Below are 23,719 nucleotides of genomic sequence, written 5' to 3'. Positions count from 1 at the left end.
CGCCTCACACGCCGGAAGTGGAACTGCGCGCGTCCCGGAGGTTGTCGGGAGGGGCCCGTGAAGAAAACGAGCGGCTGGCGATCCGAAAAGAGGCTCGACGCTACGGTATATGAGGAACTTTGATCCTTGCGGGCCACCGTTCCGGAAGTGGAATTTAGAGGAAGAAAGTACCGGAGTTGCAGGGGATAGGTAAATTTCTCAACGTTATAGGTTGGGGTTCTTAGAACTTTTTGTGGTGTATGTTGAGCTAGAGCGACTCAGAAGTGTTAGTTACCTCACCTAAAAATAACCTCTCTGCTGAGCGCGACCGGTTTGTGGCGCAAGATGAGCCTTGAGGCTTCTGAGACAGCCGGTCTGCACTGTTCCTCGGTGGCGACCTTAATTATGAGATGAGTTAATGCTTCACTGACTTACCATGGCGCAGCGGGCAGTGTGGCTTATAAGTCACGAACCGGGAACTCCACTTTGTGGCACCGTGAGATTCTCCAGGTAAATGCAAATCTGAATCCTGATCGATGAAGTAGCATAGTTTTGTGGTGCTTCGTGGCCCAGGTTTGCCACGAATAGCTGCGTGACCTTGGACTAGCCAGTTAACAGACCTCTGTTTCGTCTGTTAAATAGAGATTTTAATAGTCTTACCTTACAGTGTTGTGAGAATTGAGTTGATGACTCGTACATATTAAGTATTACGGTGTATGTTTTCTATTAGTATTGGATTTTAAAATGACCTCCGTCTGCTTAGGATTAAAATGGAGATGACTAAGGGAAAGGTAGAAAATTTACTGAGCACTAAACATGTTTCAGATTTTCAACATGCATTGACAAAATCATTCAGGAACATTTTATTCTACTGAAAAATCCATGCTAAGTTACATCAGACTTTTTTGTTGTTGTTGTTGTTGTTATCGCTATTTTTTGGAAACGGAGTCTTGCTCTGTCCCCCAGACTGGAGTGCGGTGGTGCGATCTCGGCTCACTGCAAGCTCCGCCTCCCGGGTTCACGCCTTTCTCTTGCCTCAGCCTCCCGAGTAGCTGGGACTACAGGCGCCCGCCACCACGACCAGTTAATTTTTTGTATTTTTAGTAGAGATAGGTTTCGCCGTGTTAGCCAGGATGGTCTCGATTTCCTGACCTCGTGATCCACCCGTCTCGGCCTCCCAAAGTGCTGGGATTACAGGCGTGAGCCACCGTGCCCTACCCAGACTTTTATTTTTATCTTGTAAATTTGTGTCATTGGTAGAAATCATCTGTTTACAGTTCCTAATTGTTGAAGAAAATAGAAACACAAAAAAAATTAATTCACTTTTTCGTATATTGTGTTAAGTTGATCTGGTCCCACTTTTAGAATTTGCCCTGTGTAATCAAACTAGCTCTGTTAAGAGAATTATACAATAACTCATTGTAAAATGTTGGTGGCAATCGACTGGGTCTGTTCACCTTCTGTTCTCTGGCCGTTGATAATTCTTTTTTGTCCCAATTCGTTCTTCCCTGAAGAAAGTTTATAGTGAAGTAGCACCATAGTAGAATTGAGATCGAGGCAGAAAAAAAATGATTGTAATTTTAAATGAAAATTGGTTGGCAATGAGGATATGAAAAATTCCTTCTTTGCAACCTAAACAGTTTTTGTTCCGGAGGGCATCAGAGTTGGAGTTTACCATATCCCCGCAGGATTTCTGGCTGACACTAACCCCAACATTTGTTGTTGGATCTCAAATACAGGAGATTGTATATATTCTTTAGTACATACTTTACCAGGCGCATCAGTCCATCCAAAGTATCTCTCATTTTACTTTGGTTACATATTCCCTTTGGTTACCTATTTCTAACTGCCGTTCCCCTCCCCTTGACAGGTAGCTCTTACATCTTCGATGTTACCCTTTTTCATTGTATGCATTTTTCAAATTACATAATTAAATGTGCTTTAGACTTCACTTCCTAATGTTACATTTGTCAGATTTCTCAGTACTATTTTAAAGAAACATCCATGATACTTTGTGTTCATCTAAGGCAGCATGCCCAATAGAATTCTTTATGATAATGGAAAGGAGAAATGTTCTTAATTTGTACTGGCTAATACTGTAGCCACTAGCCACAAGTACCTATTGAGCTTTTGAACTGCAGCTAGCATAACTGAGGAACTCAATTGTTACTTTTGGGTAATGTTAATTAATTTTTATTTAAGTTTAAATAGCCACATGTGGGTAGTTCTACTGTGTTGGACAGTGCAAATCTAGGCCATTGTTTTTTCTTGCTCTGTATTACTCCATGGTTCACATCCTACACATTTTACCTGTCCCCTTTCCCTAGTGACGACCTCTCCCAAATTTTGCCTCCAAAGAACACTGCCAAAGTATGCATCTTCAAATTGGTCCATTGGGCATGTCTATGCCGATTTTGACTAAAGACTGCCAAATAATCTGCACGTTCACCCACCTACGTACTCACTAGCAGCAAGAAGGGGTTCCCATATCTCCATTCTTTCCTAACATTTAATTTTTTCCAGTAAAGGACATCTTATTTTCGTTTGCATTTCTGTGTGTAATAATGATTGTTAGTCCTTTAAGTTTCCTTTACTGTGAATTGCCTGTACATGTCTTTTTTTTCTTTCAAAGTTGCTTGTTTTTTCCTCTGAATTTGTAGGAGTTTGTTTTGTATTCTTGATGTTAGTTCTATGTCATTTTTAGAAAGTACTGATATTTTCTTTAATTTTACCATCGTCAATTAACTTTATGTTTCCCTTGGTTAAACAGAAATCACTAATTTTGATGCAATCGAAGTAGTCGCTTTTGGGAATTTGTTGAAGTTGTTTCTTACCCATATTTCCCAAAAATATCTTCCTACAGTACCTTCTCTTAACTTTATAATTTCACCTGTTACATTTAGGTCTATAACCCATATGTAGTCCATCTTTGGATATGGTGTTAAGTAGGAATCCCATTTTGTTTTTCTCTGTACTGTGGATCAGTTTTTCTGACACCACCTTTTAAGCAGTATGTCATGTCTTCATTAATTTGTGAGGCTATTGGTAATGTTAGTTATGTCTTCTCATATAAATGTTGGTTTGTCTCAGTTCTAGTGCTTTGTCTTTCTTGTGCCAATACCATATCTGTTGCTTTTGTAGCTTATCTTAATATCTCATAGAGGTAAACTTTTTACTTAAAAAGAGTAAACTTTTTATCTTAATATCTCATAGAGGTAAACTTTTATTTTTACTTAAAAAAATAAGTTTCTTAAATCCTAGTTTTCAGAATGACTTTTAACTGTGCTCAGGATATTATTTCAGAATAAAAAGTCAGATATGTTTGGATGGGCTTTTCAATACATTTATGGAGGTAGCAAGTTGGGTTCAAATAATTTAATTCTGTATCATTGAATGACTTAGTTAAATTTTATTGTATTTTCAGTTTTCTAACCTCTTGGGGCAGGTGTTAGAGCTACACAGATATGCACTGACATAAGTGTCAATAAGTGGCCAATATTTAAGATTTAAGAAGGCAAATGATATTTTCTCTATCTAAGTACTTATTTACCATGACAAAACTTGGTTAAGATTCTGGTTTAAAGGTTTCCTTTCCAGATAATAATAGCATCCAGTTACATCTGGCTTAGGCCGGTATCATACCCCATAGTTGTAGACCCATTTAAGCTTTGAATCCTGTTTTAGAAAAAGCATATAATAAATTAGAAATGATAGGTTGAGTCATCCAACAAAATATTCATTGAACACATACTGAGACATTGTATAAGGGTCCCAGATTAACTTATCTTCACAGTCAGTTGTGAAATTTTTATACTTAAGAACTTTATCCTCTAGAAAATTAGATAATAAGAGATTGGACTACAGTTTAGTACAGAGATCTCTACTATTCATATACAGAGATTTAGATTAATAAATGGCATTAACCTGCTATGCCATGTCATTACTGGTGTGCTACCTGATTCTTCCCCTTTCTCACTCAAGAAAATGCATCAGAATGTAAGTGAGATTTACCTACACATGGGTAACTGCTTTTGGGTTTTTTGGTTGGCTGGTGGTTTTTTTTGTTTGTTTGTTTTGTGTGTGTGTGTGTGTGTGTTTTTGAGATGGAGTCTCACTCTGTTGCCCAGGCTGGAGTGCAGTGGCAAGATCTCAGCTCAGCTCACTGCAACCTCCACCTCCCGGGTTCAAGATTCTCCTGCCTCAGCCTCCCGAGTAGCTGGGATCACAGGCATGCACCACCACACCCAGCTAATTTGTGTATTTTTAGTAAAGACAGGGTTTCACCATGTTAGCCAGGCTGGTCTCAAACTCCTGCAAACTCCTGCCCTCAAGTGATCTGCCCACCTCAGCCTCCGGAAGTGCTGGGTGAGCCATTGCACCCAGCCTACATATAGATAACTTTGAATACATTCTATTTTATATATATATATATATATATATATTTTTTTTTTTTTTTTTTTTTGAGATGGAGTCTGGCTCTGTCGCCCAGGCTGGAGTGCAGTGGCCGGATCTCAGCTCACTGCAAGCTCCGCCTCCCGGGTTCACACAGTTCTCCTGCCTCAGCCTCCCGAGTAGCTGGGACTACAGGCGCCCGCCACATCACCCGGCTAGTTTTTTTTGTATTTTTTAGTAGAGATGGGGTTTCACCGTGTTAGCCAGGATGGTCTTGATTTCCTGACCTCGTGATCCGCCCATCTCAGCCTCCCAAAGTGCTGGGATTACAGGCTTGAGCCAACGCGCCCGGCCTTTTATTTTTTTTAAATATTAATAAACATCAATTTTTTTTAGCAAAAACTGTTTTAGCCAGGTATGTTTTTGACTCTGGTAAAAACTGCTGATTTGTTGCCACCCCTTTATTTACAAACAAGAAGATAGGCTAAGGGAAGTTAAGTGATTTACTTAAAAGTTAACAGCTGATAAATGACGTTGTTCTGGACTTTGGAGTGGAGGTAGAAGGAATGAGGAAAAGTACATATTTTGGAACTGAGAAACTGTCATCTAACAGATTTCTGTAAATAAGCAAAAGCATCTTCTGTTTCCAACCAAAGAAAAGATAAATTAGTAACTGCTTACTGTTCAACTCAGCACATGCAAAAACATTCTGATTTTATTCTTTTTTATTACCTAAAAGTATCTTCCAGGGCCATAGAGATAAACCGTTATTACTAAAATGATCTTCCTTGTGTTTGTAGGGATTGGCAAGAAGACTCAGGGTACCTGTCATTCACTATAGGTTGAGTAGAATAGAACATTCCTTTTAAAATTATACCATCTCAACTAATGAATCCAAAATTGTGGAGGGTTAAATTGAACCACTTTGTTAGTCCTACTGTAGCTGCTAAGACAGAATCAGAAGAAAAAAAAAGTTCTTATAGATGCCTAAAATCGTTCAAGTATATACTCCTTGCTGACCAAGATGATATCTGAGTGGCTGAGAGACAAGGATTTTGAATTAGAATCATGTACTCTACCTAAACTAAATAAATAAATTGAATTAAGCATTTTCAATAACAGATTATATACCAAATATGAAAGTTACTCTAATAGTAACTTAATGGGCATTATAATTTTTTGGTTGTTGGCATTTGTGGTTGTGTGTATGTATTTGTTTCTCATGTATTTTATTATTATTACTGTTTGCCTTATATTTGGGAGTTTTTAAAAAATTCTTTCATCTTGGTTTTACTTGGAAGAATCACTTATAATGTTTCTGTTTCCATAATGCAGGCGGTATCCAACGGTTGAAAAACGAGCCAGAGTCTTCAATGGAGCAAGTTATGTGCCTATTCCCGAAGATGGTCCCTTTCTTAAAGCACTGCTCTTTGAACTTAGATTATTGGATGATGATAAAGACTTTGTTGAGAGTCGTGATAGCTGTTCACGCATCAATAAAACATCCATTTATGGACTCTTGATAGGAGGTGAAGAACTCTGGCCCGTTGTTGCTTTTCTGAAGAATGACATTATATATGCTTGTGTTCCACTAGTTGAACAAACTCTGTCCCCTCGTCCGCCATTAATTAGTGTTAGTGGAGTTTCACAAGGCTTTGAATTTCTTTTTGGGATACAGGATTTTCTTTATTCAGGTCAAAAAAATGACTCTGAGCTAAATACAAAATTGAGCCAGTTGCCTGACTTGCTTCTGCAGGCTTGTCCATTTGGCACTTTATTAGATGCCAACTTAAAGAATTCATTAGATAATACCAATTTTGCATCTGTGACTCAGCCACAAAAACAGCCAGCTTGGAAAACTGGAACGTACAAAGGAAAACCACAAGTTTCTATTTCTATCACTGAAAAGGTAAAATCCATGCAATATGATAAACAGGGTATAGCGGATACATGGCAAGTTGTTGGAACAGTGACTTGCAAGGTGAGATTTTTCTCTGGTATTTGCTTTATCATTTTATTTAACATATGGAGAAAGTTAAATTTGCTAGTTGTGGTTTAAATAACATTTTTTATTTTCATCTTAAGCAGCAGTTGTTAAATGGGAGAGTCATGTAAAATTTTATGTTGTCTTTTTAATTCCTTACCAATTATATTAGTTATCTGTGGCTGTGTAAAGAATTGTCTCATTGTCCCCAAAATAGACATTTATTATTTTCATAGTTTCTGTGGGGAAACTACACTGGGAACTTTCAGTGTAGAGTCACTCATGAAGTTGCAGTCAGGGTTTCAGTTGAGACTATAGGCATCTGAAGGTCTGACTGAGGCTAGAAGATCTACTTGCAAGATGACTCACTCACATGGCTAACAAGTTGGTGCTAGTTATTGGAGGAAAGCCTTAGTTCCTTTCCACATGGACTTCTCAACTGGCTGCTTAAGTGCCCTCACACTTGGTGACTGGCTTCCTTCAGACCAGATGATCTGAGAGAGAGAGAGGAGAGAGAGAGAGAGACAGCCAGGCAGAAGCGATTATTTTTATTACCTAGCCTGGGAGGTTACACTTCCACTACTTTCTGTTCAGTAGAAGCAAGTCATTAAGTGGTCCATATTCAAGGGGCATGGAATTAAGCTCCACCTATGAAAAGAGTAACGTCAAATAACTTCAGAACATACTTTAAAGTCACCACTCCTATTTTCTATTTTCTTTAGGGGGTGAAATTGACATCTCTGACATATCTAAAATTATATTGAAGGACTCTTATTTAAATAAGTCATTAGATTAATATTGGGTTCTCTGTAGAAATAGAAAATAGGAAGGAAAAGACAATGGAAATAACAATACAGTTAGTGGTGAGTCATGCCATGTTGAATAATGATTGAAAATAAAATCCTCCAGGTAAACTTTCTACAAGTTTATATTAATAGTATTCTCATTTCTTTATTTTTCTTTCTTTATTCCCTGCAGTTATGTATATTTTTTATATGTCAAATTTAATGTGTGGCTGTATATAAATCTGATAGATAAAACTAGAGTTCAAGAGCAGAGAATTAGAACAGTCCTGACAGAAATATTGGGTCTTTTTTTTTTTATCCCGTTTAACGTTAAAGTTACGTAAAAGTTTTTGTGCCTATTTTAAACTCATATCTATCGTGGTCAAAAATACACTCCAGTTACTCACTTTCTTAGAAATAACTGTTGTAAATGGCTCCAAAATTGAGGTGTTCATGGATTATGTCATTCTTAAGTTTTAAAGTAGTTGAATCTTTTTTCTCATAAGTTCAATGAAATGAAAATAGAAAAATAGGGCCCGGCGCAGTGGCTCATTCCTGTAACCCAGCACTTTGGGAGGCCAAGGCAGGCAAATCATTTGAGGTCAGGAGTTTGAGACCAGCCTGACCAACATGGCGAAACCCTTTCTCTATTAAAAATACAAAAATTAGTCAGGCGTGATGGAGCACGCCTGTAATCCCAGCTACTCAGGAGGCTGAGGCATGAGAATCACTTGAACCTGGGAGGCAGAGGCTGCAGTGAGCCAAGATTGTGCCACTGCACTCCAGCCTGGGTGACAGAGCTAGACTCTGTCTTAAAAAAAATAAAATAGAAAAATTCGCCAGTTCTGTTTTTTTTTCATTCTGTAGCAATAAATAGGGAATATGTTATTTTTGATATAATGCTAATTAATACCATGGCATTTAATGTGTCTGTTCATTGATAGGCTGACTGCAGTTTACTTGTAGGAGAATTTCAGATTGGTTCCTACTCTTAGTCCTGATACAGATTATCATGATGGGCAATTTTCTTATTTAAAAAATGTTCTTAAGGGAAAAAAAAGGGGTATACCTTAACCTGCATGCTAAATGTTTCTTTAAGGTTGTATGTACATAACATAACTGTTAGCCAGACATTCTTTAAGTACTTCCAAAACTTACTGTTTAAAGGAATTTTATTGTGAAGCCCATTGTAAATGGAAATAATCATCTTCATTTTATCCTACTCTGGTAGAAAACCAGAGCCAAAGGCCAGTGGTCCAAAGTTCTAGACCTCATTCTTCCACTAATTTTCTGTATGTCTTTAGAAAGTTACACAATTTTGTGAATCTTTTCTCATTTTTAAAATGAGATAAACTCTTAGGTGCCTTTTTTTTTCTTTAATAACTTTTACTGCTAAAGTTGGGTTTACATATGCCAGATTGGTTTAAAGGGTAGTACACCAATTCCTTCTAGAATGGATGTTCTCATCCTATAGTAAATAACTGATGATCTGGCATTTTAAGTGCCCAGATAGATTCATTGGCAGGTTCCATGATGGCTGATGTTTCTCTGACCCTTTACGAATGTTAAGAGATTAATTTACTAAGTATAAACTGAATATTATTAAATTATAATGGTATTTACTATTGATGTTTGCTTATTTTGTCTCCATAAATATCTATCAAAAACAAAACTACTTTTCATTTGTTCTTATTAGTTCACATATAGAAAATAGCAGATGGTTTAAAAGTTAAAACCCTAAGTTTTTTTTTTTAAGTTTTAAAGTAAGATTATATGGCATATTTATTTTTAATGTGACTGACATTGTTGTAATTGTCACTGACAGACCTTATAAAGGCACTGATTATATGTAGTACTCTTCATAATGCCTGCCTGCTAAGTACTTACATTGTATAGCAGATACATAATGAATTCCCACACATGTCAAATAGTAGATAAAACATTAAAAGTGAAACATTTCATATTAGAAATTGAAAACAAAAGTAGGTTTATAATTAGAAAAAGATAGCCAGTCAGCAAACATTTTTTATTACTGTTTTCTATGCATAGAAATGTGTCAGGCACTAGAGATACTAAGAAAAATGTAACGATTCTTGTTTCAAAGAATTTAAAACTTGAAAAGAGAAATGGACCAGATACCTGTAGATAGTGGACAGTTAATGCATGGTGCAATCTATGTATATGATAGTGCATTAGGAACTAAGTGTTATGCTTTCAGAGTTCACTAACTCTTAAAATATTGTGTAGTTCTGGTGAAACAGAAGATACTAATAATTCTTATGGGGCTCAGTTGGTCAGTTTGATCCAGGCTTTAATAGAGGTGAATTTCAAGAGAGAGGTACAAAGACCCTGGCTACCTATACAAACACAAGTAAAGTATGTCAGTCTGGTTGGGCCAGAAGAAGCCACTATAAGATTTATAGGAGTAAAGATGTTTAACATAGAAATTAGGGCTTATTCAAGAAGCACTGAGGAAATAAGTCTTTGATCCTCTAGCTATAGCCTTTCAGAAACAGTCACTGAGGAGATAGTCAAATCAAAAGTTCACAAAGAAGTCTGAGAAACTGCCATGTCTGTCTGTTAATGACCTCACAGAGGAAATTCAAGGAAAGGTCCGCAGAAGTATAGCATCTGGCCACTTTGGCCTTGAAGTAGGAGTTCAAGGACAGGTTTGAGAAGCTGACCTATCTGGCTTCAAGGAACTTTCAAGAAAAGTTACTTCCTTTTCTCTTTTCCCTTGTGAATCTCTCATGAGTACCTCTCATTGGCAAACTAACCCAGACTACATAGGGAAGAAGATCCTGGGCTTCTCTGCATAGCAAAGGTAGGCTGTAGAGGTGATAGAGAGTGTAAGACTTCACAGAGAGCATCAAATGAGCTAAGACATGAAGAATGAAAGCATTTACAGGGAGAAAACATTGCAGCTGGAAGGAATAGCACATGCAATAGCACATGCAAAGGTGCATTTGGAGGTATAAGACAGTATGGTTTATTTAGGAAAATGCAAGAATCCAATATGACTACATGTAAGTTGCAGGGTAGAAAATTATTAAGGAGGTAGATTAAAAAACAACCCCATTAAAAAGTGGGCAAAAGGCATGTACAGACACTTGCCAAAGGAAGACCTACATGCATCCAACAAACATGAAAAAAAGCTCAACATCACTGATCATTTGAGAAATGCAAATCAAAACCACAATGAGATACCATCCAACACCAGTCAGAATGGCTATTATTAAAAAGTTAAAAAACAACAGGTGCTCACAAGATTGCAGAGAAAAAGGAACACTTTTACGGTGTTGGTAAGAGTGTAAATTAGTTTAACCATTGTGGAAGACTGTGGCAATTTCTCAAAGACATTGAGGCAGAAATACCATTTGACCCAGCTATTCCATTATTGGGTATATACCCAAAGAAAAATCATTCTGCTATGAAGATACATACACACGTATGTTCATTGCAGCACTATTCACAATAGTAAAGACACGGAATCAACATAAGTGCCTATCAATGATAGACTGAATAAAGAAAATGTGGTACATATACACCATGAAATACTGTGCAGCCATAAAAAGGAACGAGATCATGTCCTTTGCACGGACATGGATGGAGCTAGAAATCATTATTCTCAGCAAACTAATGCAGGAACAGAAAACCAAACACCGCATGTTGTCACTTATAAGTGGGAGCTGAATGACGAGACCACACGGTCACGGGGGGAACGACCACACTGGGGCCTGTCAGTTGGGGAGGTTAGGGGAGGGAGAGCATCAGGAAGAACAGCAAATGGATGCTGGGCTTAATACCTAGGTGATGGGATGATCTGTGCAACAAAATACCATGGCACGCGTTTACCTAGGTAACAAACCTGCACATCCTGCACATGTACCCCAAAACTTAAAAGTTGAAGGAAAATAAAAAGGAGGTAGATGAGAACCAAACAATGAAAGGCTTTACAAGTAATTCAGAATTGAAGTAGAATCACTGAAAGCATTCGAGCATGGAAAAAGTATAATAAAAATTATGTTTCATTAAGATAGCTCTGGCATGGAGAGCTAGGAGGATGGAGGATTAGAGGACTGATTATAGGAAAGCAAGTCCAGAAATATTTAGTGGGCTGTGGCAGAAATTGTAAGGGCCCGTATTAATGTGGTTCAACAGGAATGGAGAAAATTCAGCAGATTTAAATTATCTTTGTAAGAGCTTTAGAGATAAGCAATGGAGTCTATGAGGGCCCTCCTGGTCTCTGGCTTGGGTGTGTAAGAACATGATAAAACCATTAATAAGAACACAGAAAGGGCCGGGCGCGGTGGCTCAAGCCTGTAATCCCAGCACTTTGGGAGGCCGAGACGGGTGGATCACGAGGTCAGGAGATCGAGACCATCCTGGCTAACACGGTGAAACCCCATCTCTACTAAAAAATACAAAAAACTAGCCGGGCGAGGTGGCGGGCGCCTATAGTCCCAGCTACTCAGGAGGCTGAGGCAGGAGAATGGCGTAAACCCGGGAGGTGGAGCTTGCAGTGAGCTGAGATCCGGCCACTGCACCCCAGCCTGGGCGACAGAGCAAGACTCCGTCTCAAAAAAAAAAAAAAAAAAAAAAAGGAACACAGAAAGCAAAGAGAACAATACCTAGAGAAAAGTAAGTTAATTGGGGAAAATGACTTTGGTAAATTTTGAGAAGCCTGAAACAGACATTTGCTTCTGAGATTTTGGTGATAATCTTTCTGTTTGCATTTCAGTGTGATTTGGAAGGAATCATGCCAAATGTTACCATCAGCTTGAATCTCCCCACCAATGGATCTCCACTTCAAGATATTCTAGTTCATCCTTGTGTAACTTCTCTTGACTCTGCAATTCTGACTTCTAGTAGTATTGATGCAATGGATGACTCTGCATTTAGTGGGCCTTACAAATTTCCATTGACTCCACCTTTAGAGTCATTCAACTTATGCTACTACACTTCCCAGGTAAACAACCCTAGAATAGTTGAGAGTTTGCTGATCTTTATATTCATAAATACTATTGATAAGTAAATAATTCACACTCTTGGTATGAGAACTTAGAAAAAGTTCTATTTATCAGACAATAATTGATGAATGAAGATGAAGATTTAGGCCGGGCACCGTGGCTCATACCTGTAATCCCAGCGCTTTGGGAGGCTGAGGCGGGTGGATCACTGGAGGTCAGGAGTTCAAGGCCAGCCTGCCAACATGGTGAAACCTTGTCTCTACTAAAAATACAAAAAGTTAGCCAGGCATGGTGTCGTGTGCCTGTAGTCCCACCTACTTGGGCGGCCAAGGCAGGAGAATCGCTTGAACCCAGGTGGCGGAGGTTGCAGTGAGCCAAGATTGCACCAGTGTACTCCAGCCTGGGTGACAGAGCGAGACTCCATCTCAAGAAAAAAAAAAAAAGATTCACTTCTTTGAATGAGATACCTCTTATCTTTGGTGTCGGTAACTACTTGTAAATAGCTTTCAAAATAATTGAATTTTTTGTTTTAATGTTCCCTAAAAATGTTCACGATCATGGGATAGATTTTGGTATGATTTAGTCGTGGTTTTAACCATGAACATAATAAAATACCCCTCATCGCAGGCAACCTGAATTACAAATATATATTATTACTCATATCTATTTACTTATTGAATAACTGCTTGTGTGTTAGACATTGTCCTAAGCATGTTACATGTATTTTCTCTAGTACTATAGTACTGGTAACAACCTTTAATTAGACATTATCCCCATTTTACAGCTCAGGAGAGTCACAGAGAAGTGAAATGACTTGCACCAGGTCTATAGTTGATAAATGGCACTGCCTGGATTTGAACCCCAATTTTTCAGACTCCCAAACCTCTTTTCTACTATACCATTTATCTCTTGTCCTAGTTGTGGATGAGCAGGTTAGAAAAACCTACTCAAGCTAGCTTAAGTAGAGCAAATTTATTTTGAGAATGCAATAGGCAGTCTCATTGCCATTTAAGAATAAGAAAAGAAGCAGACACAGTTCTTACTGGGACTGGAACCAGAAAATTAATATCAGCCTGTACTCAAGGTCCACCTTGTCTGTCACATGTCTGCTTCTCAGTCTCCTCTTTCAGCTGGCTTTCTCTGCTAACACATGACCTTACAGCTCTAGGGCTTGCACTGTGTAAGTAGTCTTTCTGTGTCTTACTTCACATGTACCAGAAATAATGATTGGCTCACCCCAGCCTACAAGTTGTTTCCCCTTCAGTCAGTTATTGATGACCAACCAAGTAAGTTACTGCTGAACGAGGGGATTGGAGAACTCATGGGATTCAATTGGAGAACAGGAGCTGTGGGCAGATTGGCAGTGCCTGCTGCACGCCTACTGTATACCCTATGCTGCAGGTCAGAGAACATGGAGACGGGGAGCCTGGATGAGCAAGTATAGGAACAAGAATGCATTGTACACCTTTGTAAAGCACTTTTCTCATCTCTGAAAACAGAAAGAGAGAAGAATCCCTATCCTTAAAGCGAATATAGATTCATCATTGCTGTTACTAAAACAACTTGGAATAACCTCTAAGTCATTAAAAGTAACTCTTCTCAGTTACTTTTGGTGTTTTAGACCCATTAACCTGAGAATTATATAGACATTTATGTTTCTTTTTAGGTCCCTGTCCCACCAATTTTGGGATTTTATCAATTGAAGGAGGAAGAAGTACAACTAAGAATAACCATTAATTTAAAACTTCACGAAAGTGTGAAAAATAATTTTGAATTCTGTGAAGCTCATATACCTTTTTACAATAGGTAGGAATAAAATCTGTATTGCCATAATTTCTGTCTTCCTTAATACATTCCCACTGCTCCACAATAAATTGTCTTTCTCTTTTACCTTATTTTTAAGGTCTGAATAATTTTATTCTATTCAAATGAATGCTGATTTTCATGATATAGTCATAAAAATAATCTGTTTACCTTTAAATATGCCTTTATCTTTCTAGTAAAACTTACTAGTAAATTATACACTTAAACCAATGTAGCTTCCTCAGGAATTATTTTTCTAGCAATTTTTCCATATACAAGTCAAACCAAACTATCAACAACCCGGTGAATTAGCCAATTATAATATTACTTTATTATCAGTTCTACTTTTAAATTTATTCTGCAGCACAGATTTTTGTCAAAGTATATCTACATATGTAGTAAAACCATAGTCTTAATGTTATAGCAACCTATGTGACTGTATTAATACATTTTATATGATTTCATAGTTGTCTTAAGAACTAATAATGAAATACACATCATCACCAAAAATGTTTATGTGTGTTTTATTGTTTTTCAAGATTTAATATTCATTATTTTTTCTATTCTGGAAACTTGAATACACATCTGCTTTTATGCTGTCCTTGTATTAAGTAACAGTGGCCAAGTTTGACTTAGATCTCTTAAAACTGTTATATCTGTGATCTTTTTCTATTTTATCCCTTTCTTTTTAAAGAGGTCCAATTACACATTTGGAATATAAAACTAGTTTTGGCCAGCTCGAAGTATTTCGAGAGAAAAGCTTACTGATCTGGATTATTGGTGAGCAAGTTTTATTCATTGGTTTTTTTTTTTCTTTTCATTTACTATAGAATCTACTTGATTTAGAATAGTTGATTGGTATATTTGTGTTTTAGGCCAGAAGTTCCCAAAATCAATGGAAATTAGTCTTTCTGGAACTGTAACTTTTGGAGCCAAGAGCCATGAGAAGCAGCCATTTGACCCAATTTGTATTGGAGAAACAGCATATTTAAAGGTAAACGTATTTATATGGCTTACTACAGTAGAGCCCTTCCTTTGTTTATAAATTGCATATTTCTAGTTGATTTTTAATGTTTTCCACCAATTGTTTTAGAATTCTATTCTTTTTGTCTGGTGTAAGTTCTCTTTTGGATTTTTGTTTGATTTTTTATTGTTGTTTAGTATTAGTCCCTTCCATTTCACTTAATACTTGAACATTTTAAAAAGCCAGGCATAGTGGCGGGGTGTCTGTAGTCCCAGCTATTGGGGAGACTGAAGTGGGAGGATCGCTCAAGCCCAGGAGTTCAAGGTTACAGTGAGCTAAATTTTGCCACTGCACTGCAACCTGGACAACAGAATGCAACCAGATCTCTTTTAAACAAGGGTTTTTTGTGTTTTTTTAAAGGGAACCAGCTAACCTAAATACCCCAACTCAGTCTAATTCCACTCAGCTCTTGGTTATCAAATTTGAGATTTGGGCCAGGCCTGGTGGCTCCCACCTGTAATCCCAGCACTTTGGGAGGCCAAGGTGGGTGAATCGCTTGACTCCAGGAGTTCAAGACCAGCCTGGCCAGCATGGTGAGACCCCACCTCTACAAAAAATAGAAAAATCAGCTGGGCATGGTGGTGCACACCTTTAGTCACAGCTTTTTGGGAGGTTCAGATAGGAGAATCACCTAAGCCTGGGGAGTTCAAGGCTGCAGTGAGCCATGATAATGCCACTGCATTCCAACCTGGGTGATAGAGTAAGACTCTGTCTCAAAAAGAAACAAAAAATTTGAGATTTGTGCACAAAAAATAGAAGATGTAGTCCTTACCCTCCAAGAATTTTTCAGTGTTGTACATCAACAATTTATCAGTGCTAACAGCTTTGATATTTCAAGAAAAAGGTGCTACAGCTGAAGTTATTGTGGAAAGCTTTACAGTGGAGGTGAAGTTTAAGCCAAACTCTGAGGCCTAGATATGCATGAATATGAAGACTTGAAGACTGACTAACAATTGTTTAGGTAAAGAAGTTACTTAAAAGAGTAAAGAAGGATAAACAAGGCATGCTTAGAAACCAGTGCTAAAAGTAGTAGTACTATAAGAGACTGGATACATAATTTAGATTAAGATTATACAGAATTTGAATCTGACTTTTATTCCTTTGGTTGATGGTGTACTTTTTTAAGTAGGGGAGTAGTCTTTCACAAGTGATACTTTATGAATGTTAATCTGGAATGGACGTAAGCAAGGTGAGTAAAAAAACTAGAGACAAGCCAATCTATAGCATATTAATATTCCATATGAAAGGGTAATATTATAATAAGTTAATAATGCTGAGTTAGTGTAGTGTCAACAGAAAGAGAAAAGAAGGGAAAAGGGAGAAAAATGAAGGGACTGCTGTAAAATCTGTGATAAAAGTAAAGCCTTGACTACTAAGTAAATACAGAGACAAGAAATGTTGTTGTTCAAAGATGATATTGTTAAAAAAAAAAAAAAAGGAACTTAAACCAAATTTGACGCTTTTGAAGAGGGTAGAGACATGTGAATCTCATTCGTTCATTGTTTTATTCCAAATATCTAGTCCAGGACCTAGCACATAAATATTTGCTGAATGAATGAATATACCTAAATTATTGATATGAAGAAAATTGGGAAGAAATGGGTTTCATATCATATTTTTGGCTGGTAATAGCAATATAGCCCATTGTAAATGTTCAGTGGGTAGCTAAAAATCTAAAGCTTGATTCATAAGAGAAGGCTCAGCTGTATATAAGGATTTAGGAATTATCCACAGAGAAGAAATAGTTGAGGCAGTGAAAATAAATAACTGAAAAAAGATAAAATAATACAGGAAGATTCAAAAGAACAAGTGAGGCAATTGAAGGAGTGATCAGAAAGGTAGCGAGAAAACCTAAATAAAATGTATTAAAGAAATCAAGAGAAATACAGGCAATTAGGGGAAGTGGTAGTGAAGTCAGAAGTATACTGGTGATAATTCATTTCTTCTATCTTGGCTTCACTTGTGTCCAGAAGCTTTGTTTCAAGGATTATTATAAAAATTCCTGCTTCAGATACCTTTCAGAAAAAAATGTGGAATGTTACCACACATTGTATGTCCTTCATGGGTTGGAATTATGATTTTTCTATTCATTCCCATCACCAACCAGTTACACTCACATTGAAAGCATGTAGCACATATTTTTGTTGACTGAATGATCTAAGTGTGTTTTACAGTATTTCAGTTGTATGGATATCAGTCTGGTCATAACTTATACTTATAACTATACTTAATGTTTTATTGAGAATTATACCAGCGTTGAGAATTATACCAGCATTGAGAATTATACCAAAAAAACAAGCAAAAGCCCTTTATTATCAGAGATAATTTGAGTTGCAACAGGAAAAATAAATTGCTGAGAAGATCTGAAAATTACATTCTAAATCCCATCTTATGCATGTGATCAGTTAGTTTGGTAATTAATAAAGTTAGGAAATGGGAGAAATTTTGTGGGAATAGAGATAGGAGAAAAAATATATAAAAAGATATCAGGGTACTGCAAAAATCGGGAGCATTTAGCAGCAGAGATGAGGAGAATCACAGCAAAGGAGAACAGGCGCTCCATGAAATGTAGATTTTTTTCACAGGTCATGTGAATGTTATTGTAACTTAGGGGCACCCTGGCCACTACACTGCAACCTGGACAACAGAGTGTGCTATGTCTTCAGAGAAGGTACTAATGATTCACTCTCTTACAGCACAGTGTAATAGTTGGCATGTGTAGTGATAGCCCCACATTGTCAATGAAATCCAGGAATTATGGAGGATGTTTTAGAAAGGTTTTCTAGGTAAGGGAAAAGGTAATTCCTAAGCTTAGTTCTATAAAAGTTAAATTTCACCCTTCTGGAAAATTAAGTAGTACAGCTCATTCACCCCAAACACAAGATAAACTGATGTTTCTGTTTTCATAATTACATTATATTTTGCTAGAAGGTTTACACTTTCCTGCCTGTAAAAGACTTATGATCTAGAATATATCATAACCACGTAGCCCTAGGGATAGAAGAGAATATACGGCATACAAGACAGCAGCACAGTGGGAGACAGCACCAGCTTTTGGAGTCGGTGTGGTCTGAGTTCAAATGCCAGCTCTGCTGCTTATGTGCTGGGATGCCAGTTGCTTCCATCTTTGAACCTCAATTCACTCAGCATACCTTGCAGTATGGATTAGAGCTGTTAGTGAAGTGCATATTGTGTGTTAAGTACTTCATAAGGACAGCCTTACAAAGAAATGGCCCTAAGGCAAAGGGAAAAAAAATTATGTGTGTGTTTTTGTATACATATGTGTGCACACACACATGCACACACACACAATTCAAGTTTAATACTTGTGTATTAAATTTTTTATTTTATTTTGTCAACTGTATAAAATAAATTCGCTAAAACTGGGTCAAGGGAAAAAATGTCACCATCCTTTTTACCAAATGATCACCTTAATTTGGTATATTTCTCTCTTCTTTCTAGCTTCATTTTAGGATCTTAGATTACACACTCACTGGGTGTTACGCAGATCAGCATTCAGTTCAAGTTTTTGCATCAGGAAAACCAAAAATAAGTGCATGTAAGTTATACAGATTCAAACTAACTTAAGGGAACTAAAATGGTGTTTGCAGTTATTACCTAAGGTAAAATTTGAATGTAACAGAATTTAGAAATTAGAGAATAATCCCAATTTATAAAATTCTGGACTTATCCTACCCCACATAACTGTTTGTGTACTTTGCACTGTCCTCTGCCTTCTCCTTGTTTATAAAGTGGTCTGGATGAGCAAAGATTGGGATAGAGGTGAACTTCAGTATAAAATTAGATTTGTTTTTCTCTGGTTATTTTATTCAGAGATGATTCACAGAGACTGTGGTGTTGAACAGACAGGACCTAAGCCTGGCTCAGCCATTTCATTAGGTGTATAACTTTGGGCAAATTAGTGAACTTCTTGAAGTTTTAATTTTCTTGTCTATAAAATGGAAATAATAGTGTGATTTACCTCAGGCTTGTTATGAGGTTTAAATAAGATTATATTGACTCAGTATGATACTTAGCATATAGTATGGATTTAGTAGATACTAGAGATGGTTCTTATTTAAAACTTTTAAATATCTTTAGCAAATATTGCAATCAATAAGCATTATTTAGCACCTTCTCTATTCTTAATCAATAGGAAGACAATAAAAAAGACGTTTCCGGATTTTAATATGTTTAATGGTTGGTAAAGTATAGATCTATATGTGTGTACACACACACACAAAACATATGAAAATATAATGAGACAAACAAACAATTTATAAATGAATCAAAATTATTTAATTCAGATCAAATGGAAATATGTAACATAGAATAGTAGCTAAAATGAGGTAGAGTTACCTAAACTTAAGCAAAACCTTTTTGCCTCAAAGAGAATAAAGCTGTTATATGTGTGGACAAGAATGATCCCAATTTACACACATTTTTATTATTATAGTTAGATTAATATTTCTTAAACTAAGGATTAGGGTTCCTAAAACAGGAAGAAGAGGAAAGGACTCTCCATGGACATTTCAAGAGAATTAGAGAACTTAGAACTACAGAATTTTAAGCAGCTACTGTGCATGACAATATAACTTCTATGTAATGTAACCAGAGTAAACCAGTATTCTTTACTTCCCTAGGCTTGCCCTGTGTTTTCTCTTACATCATTTTTTTGTTGTATATATGGGAGACTGAAAGCAAACAGACCAGTATTTTAGATTGTCTATGGGAAAATATTTTAATTTATTTATGTTAACTAAACATACCACAGTAATTTCCAGAGAGCATAATACAGGATGGGAATATACCTACTTCTTAATACAAAATATGTTGAATGAAAGAACTCATTTTAAATTAATATTATGACCCATCTTTTCTTCCTCTGTTAGTTTCGGAATCTGACTGCCAGTTTGTGCAATTATGTAAAACTTTATTTTGCCATCATCTTGACAATAAAATCTATTTTCAAAATATACAACTTAGTTTAAAAATAGTAATAATAATACTTTAAATAGTAATGGCTAATTTAATTAATTTAGTAAGTTTAAATAATAATGGCTAATGATAATTTAAATAATAATGGCTAATATTTATTGCTTACTATATGCCAGGCAAAGTTCTAAGTGTTTTATGTATATTATCTCATTAATCCTCACAGCACCCTATGTAAGTGTTGTTATCTCCATTTTACAGATGAGGACACTGATGGAACTGAGATATTAGGGTCCCATAGTTAGTAAATGGCAGAACTGGGAGTCAGATACTTAAGCATTCTTGCTCTAGAACCTGTCCACTTAACAGTATGCTGTCTTGCCACTCGTTGTTACTGGGTTTGAGTACTTTGAAGAGAACAAAAAAGACAATAGAGTCTATATTCTTTTCATTTATGAAGAAGGGCATGAAGAAGAAAGTGAAGGCTGAATTGCGTATTTAATTATATTTAATTGGATATTTAATTATATATATATAAAGAATTTACATATGTAATTCCAAATGAACATTATTATCTCAACTTTACATATCAGAAAACTTTAGTTCAAATAGGTTGCCATTTTTGTAGGGTTTCAAAGCTATTTTTAAAAAGGCTTAAATTGATCAGAACTAGAATAAGAAATCAGTGAAGCGAACCGTTTAGAATGTTGCTAGGAAGTTGGGTGTTAATTTATATCTCTGACATTTTGGGTAAAGAATAGCAAGACCCAGAATCAGGGCCATCGTGATAAGGTTATAGAAGAGAAACCAATGAAAAATGTTTACTGTTTTTACAGTCAGAGTAATGGTCCATACGAAAAAGATTTTAGAGAAAATGTGAAGATAAAATTGGCAGATTTGGCACAAATGAGAAATATTTCATGTAAGGTCAAAGATGGGTTGTTCAAATATTTAATGAGTCCGTATTTGTAAAATGGTAAAAGTTATAATAAAGTCTTGATAATATCAAATTAAAATGAATATTTCAAAGTATTGCCTTGAAATAACTGCATTGCACAATTTCAAAAAATCATGACTTTGCTCTCGTTGAATTTTTGCTAAGATAAAATAGTCTTATCATTAATTTCTTTTTCTTTTCTTTAGACCGGAAACTAATTTCTTCTGATTATTACATCTGGAATTCTAAAGCCCCCGCTCCAGTAACATATGGATCATTATTACTGTAATAGTCTCATGTTTAAATGGGATTATATAATGATAACAGTTTGATGGAAATCATAATCTTATATTTTTAATGTGGATGCATAGAACCTGTGAGTGAAAAATCACTGAATTATTTAATTGTAAAAGTAGTCTTATTTGGTGTTTGTAGTCTGATAGAACTTGAAAGGATGTTTTAAAAGCTAATGTCTCCAATTTTGTTAACCTTTGATTTTATGCCAGTATAATTCAGAACATAGAAAAGTAATGATTCACTTGGGCTCATTTTAGACTAGTCCTGGGTCACCCTGCCACACTTGTTTCTTAGTGTTTCTGTGGCAGACATTGCTAATCAATTATAGCCCTTTTCTGTACTGAGCCTTGGATAAAGGGTCAGGCTCCTTTTCAGTTCAGAGATTCAGGGTTGTAGATGATGTGCAATATAAAAACTATTTTCTCTTCCACATCTAAGTACTAAGTTCCTAGTATAAGGTGTTGTTGCACAATACCAGAGGCCATGTTAGAAACAACTACATCTCTTCAAAAAACAGCCAACAGAGACAAAGGAAAAGTGTTTAAGTAGTAACCTGTTCTTCTTAATCAGAACTATCCTATTGACTAATAAAGAATCTGCATAATTCTACTTTTCTACTTAAGGTGTGTAATCTCTGTTCGAGAGTTAGTTTTTAAGTAAGCTTGTTAATCTGCCACAATTACATTTTGCTTAGGATGTCAGTAGCCATATTAAGATGTGTGGAATAGCTTCAGAAGAGGATCATAGTGTTTTGTAATTGTTTAATGTCTGCAGCTAAATTTTTAAAGGTAATTTAGATCTAATACTGCTCTTTCTGTGTCTTATTAAGTTAAAATTAATGAATGAATTCTGGAAAAAAATTCAAAAGGCACTCTGTGGGTAGAGAGTATCATTTAAGCTTATTTTAGTCACATGTAGTATATATCTCCTTAAAGCTGTCACTCTCACTTTCTTACCATTCTCTTGATTTCTTCAGAAACCATCTAATCATCTTTATTCTCTACCTACTTCTGCAATTATATGTCATATTATGTTTTCAGAGCAGTTCATTGTCAAGTTGGACTTTAAGTGACCATTCAAGAAAAGATGAAATCTCACGAACCTCAAAACTTCATTCATGTCTTTTTACGGATTAGAAAAAAATATGCATTAAAGATTAATACTCAATTTGATAATATCTTGGGTTCTGTTTTTTAATGAGTCTTCTAAGGAAAAGCTTAGAAAATTTGCTAACTCCTCAAAAAAGAGCATGATAGTTTAAAGGGATTGTGCATATAAATTTAGGATTTGAAATATGATTTTTAAATTAAGGTCAGTCCTACTCATAAACTCATTTTCTGCAAAGCATTATCATGGCATAAGGTTCTGTGTTCAAAATTATCCCAAGTAACAAAAAAGAATAATTGCCTGACCAGGACTTTAACTTGTTATTCTAGCTTAATCATAGATAATCAGCAGTGAAAACTTTCCTTTAGAAAGAAGAAAATATCATTCCCTGTAAGTTATTTGATCTCTCTTAAACTCAAATAAAGCTTAACATTTCACTTATGTTGATAAGTTAATGGTAATGGAGCCATTTGGAATCTTGATTGTATAAATGTTTACCAAATACACTAAGGTAAGCAAGAGGCATTTATCTAGTGAGTAGGCGAAGATTTAATATAATAATCCCCTAGGCAAAAGTTTATAAGCAGTTAGAAAAATCAGTGAATCTTCTATTTGGCATTTCTAGAAACCGGAGGAAAATCTAGGGTGTCCTGGAAAAGTGATGAGGTGTTGGGGAACCTGATGCCATCTGTTGCCATTCCATTCTAACATAGTGCTACAGAACTGAACCAACTTAGGTTTTCATCCCATTGAGATCAGCTGGGCACACTGTGATGCTTTTGATTTTGTCTAGAAACCTGTCACTTCAGGATAATTTCTGAAGACAGAGTCTGTTTCCCGTTTGGTAGGTGACCTGTTTAATGTTTTCCCTGTGTCTGGGAACTCCTTAGTGTAATTAGCGACCTTTGAACTCCACAACTAATCCTGAGCTATTTTGTATTCCTTACTCATCTTTAAGGCTGGACCTTTCTTTTCTTCAGAGTCCGCTGCCACAATTAAAGAAGAAACAGCTGCATTTCAAAGGGATTCCTATTCCAGAAGCTTAATCGTGATTGACATGTTCTTATTCTAAGCTATAAGACACTCTAAGAGTCCTTTCTTGGGTTAAAACTTCAATCATTTTCTAAAAAATTATCTCACTATGGATTTTATTCATTTTCTTTGATAACTATTCTTTGCATTTTTTAACTTGAAAGATGCTTTGCGTTTGCAGTGCATATGAGCAGCTACTTCCAGTGAAAGATTTGGATAGTGTCAGACCTTCTCTAGATGCAAAATTGCTAAATTCCCTTTTAGTGCCAAAATATGATTATGAAATCTGATGTCTGTCACATAGGTAATTATTCTTCAATAAATTCGAAAGGTTAAAAAAAAAAAGTGTTAAATTTTTTAGAATGAACTCCAGAAAAGATGGTTCATGATTTTGTAAACCCTTTTCTCCATTTTTTACTAAACAATATTTTAAAAACTTTTTAAAGCCAGCAATATAGTACTCAAGCAACACAC

The 23,719-nt window shown here is 36.1% G+C and overlaps 2 protein-coding genes across 4 annotated transcripts in view; both read left to right on the top strand.

Annotated features, from left to right (window-relative positions):
• Positions 1-23,719, top strand: part of NAA30 (N-alpha-acetyltransferase 30, NatC catalytic subunit) — an 834,104-nt gene that overhangs the window by 696,537 nt on the left and 113,848 nt on the right. The gene's annotated exons all lie outside the window — the stretch shown is intronic.
• Positions 24-22,283, top strand: AP5M1 (adaptor related protein complex 5 subunit mu 1). 3 transcript variants are annotated; one of them, XR_007727678.1, is made up of 8 exons: positions 24-189; positions 5,707-6,352; positions 11,882-12,109; positions 13,777-13,916; positions 14,608-14,693; positions 14,789-14,907; positions 17,523-17,608; positions 18,400-18,491. XR_007727678.1 is itself a non-coding variant. In XM_050799726.1 (8 exons), the coding sequence occupies exons 1-8, from the start codon at positions 110-112 to the stop codon at positions 21,096-21,098; spliced, it is 1,479 nt and encodes a 492-aa protein (XP_050655683.1). In that variant the 5' UTR covers positions 24-109; the 3' UTR covers positions 21,099-22,283. The 3 variants fall into 3 exon arrangements, 2 of the variants coding, with proteins under 2 accessions (XP_050655683.1, XP_050655684.1); XM_050799726.1 differs by lacking the exon at positions 17,523-17,608 and adding an exon at positions 21,016-22,283 and having other exon boundaries at positions 18,400-18,496; XM_050799727.1 differs by lacking the exon at positions 17,523-17,608 and adding an exon at positions 21,016-22,283 and having other exon boundaries at positions 110-489; positions 18,400-18,496.

Source organism: Macaca thibetana, chromosome 7 (genome assembly GCF_024542745.1).
Source record: "Macaca thibetana thibetana isolate TM-01 chromosome 7, ASM2454274v1, whole genome shotgun sequence".
Lineage (NCBI taxonomy): Eukaryota > Metazoa > Chordata > Mammalia > Primates > Cercopithecidae > Macaca > Macaca thibetana.
The sequence above is the reverse complement of the archived record's forward strand: the minus strand, read 5'-3'. Positions and strand labels throughout refer to the sequence as shown.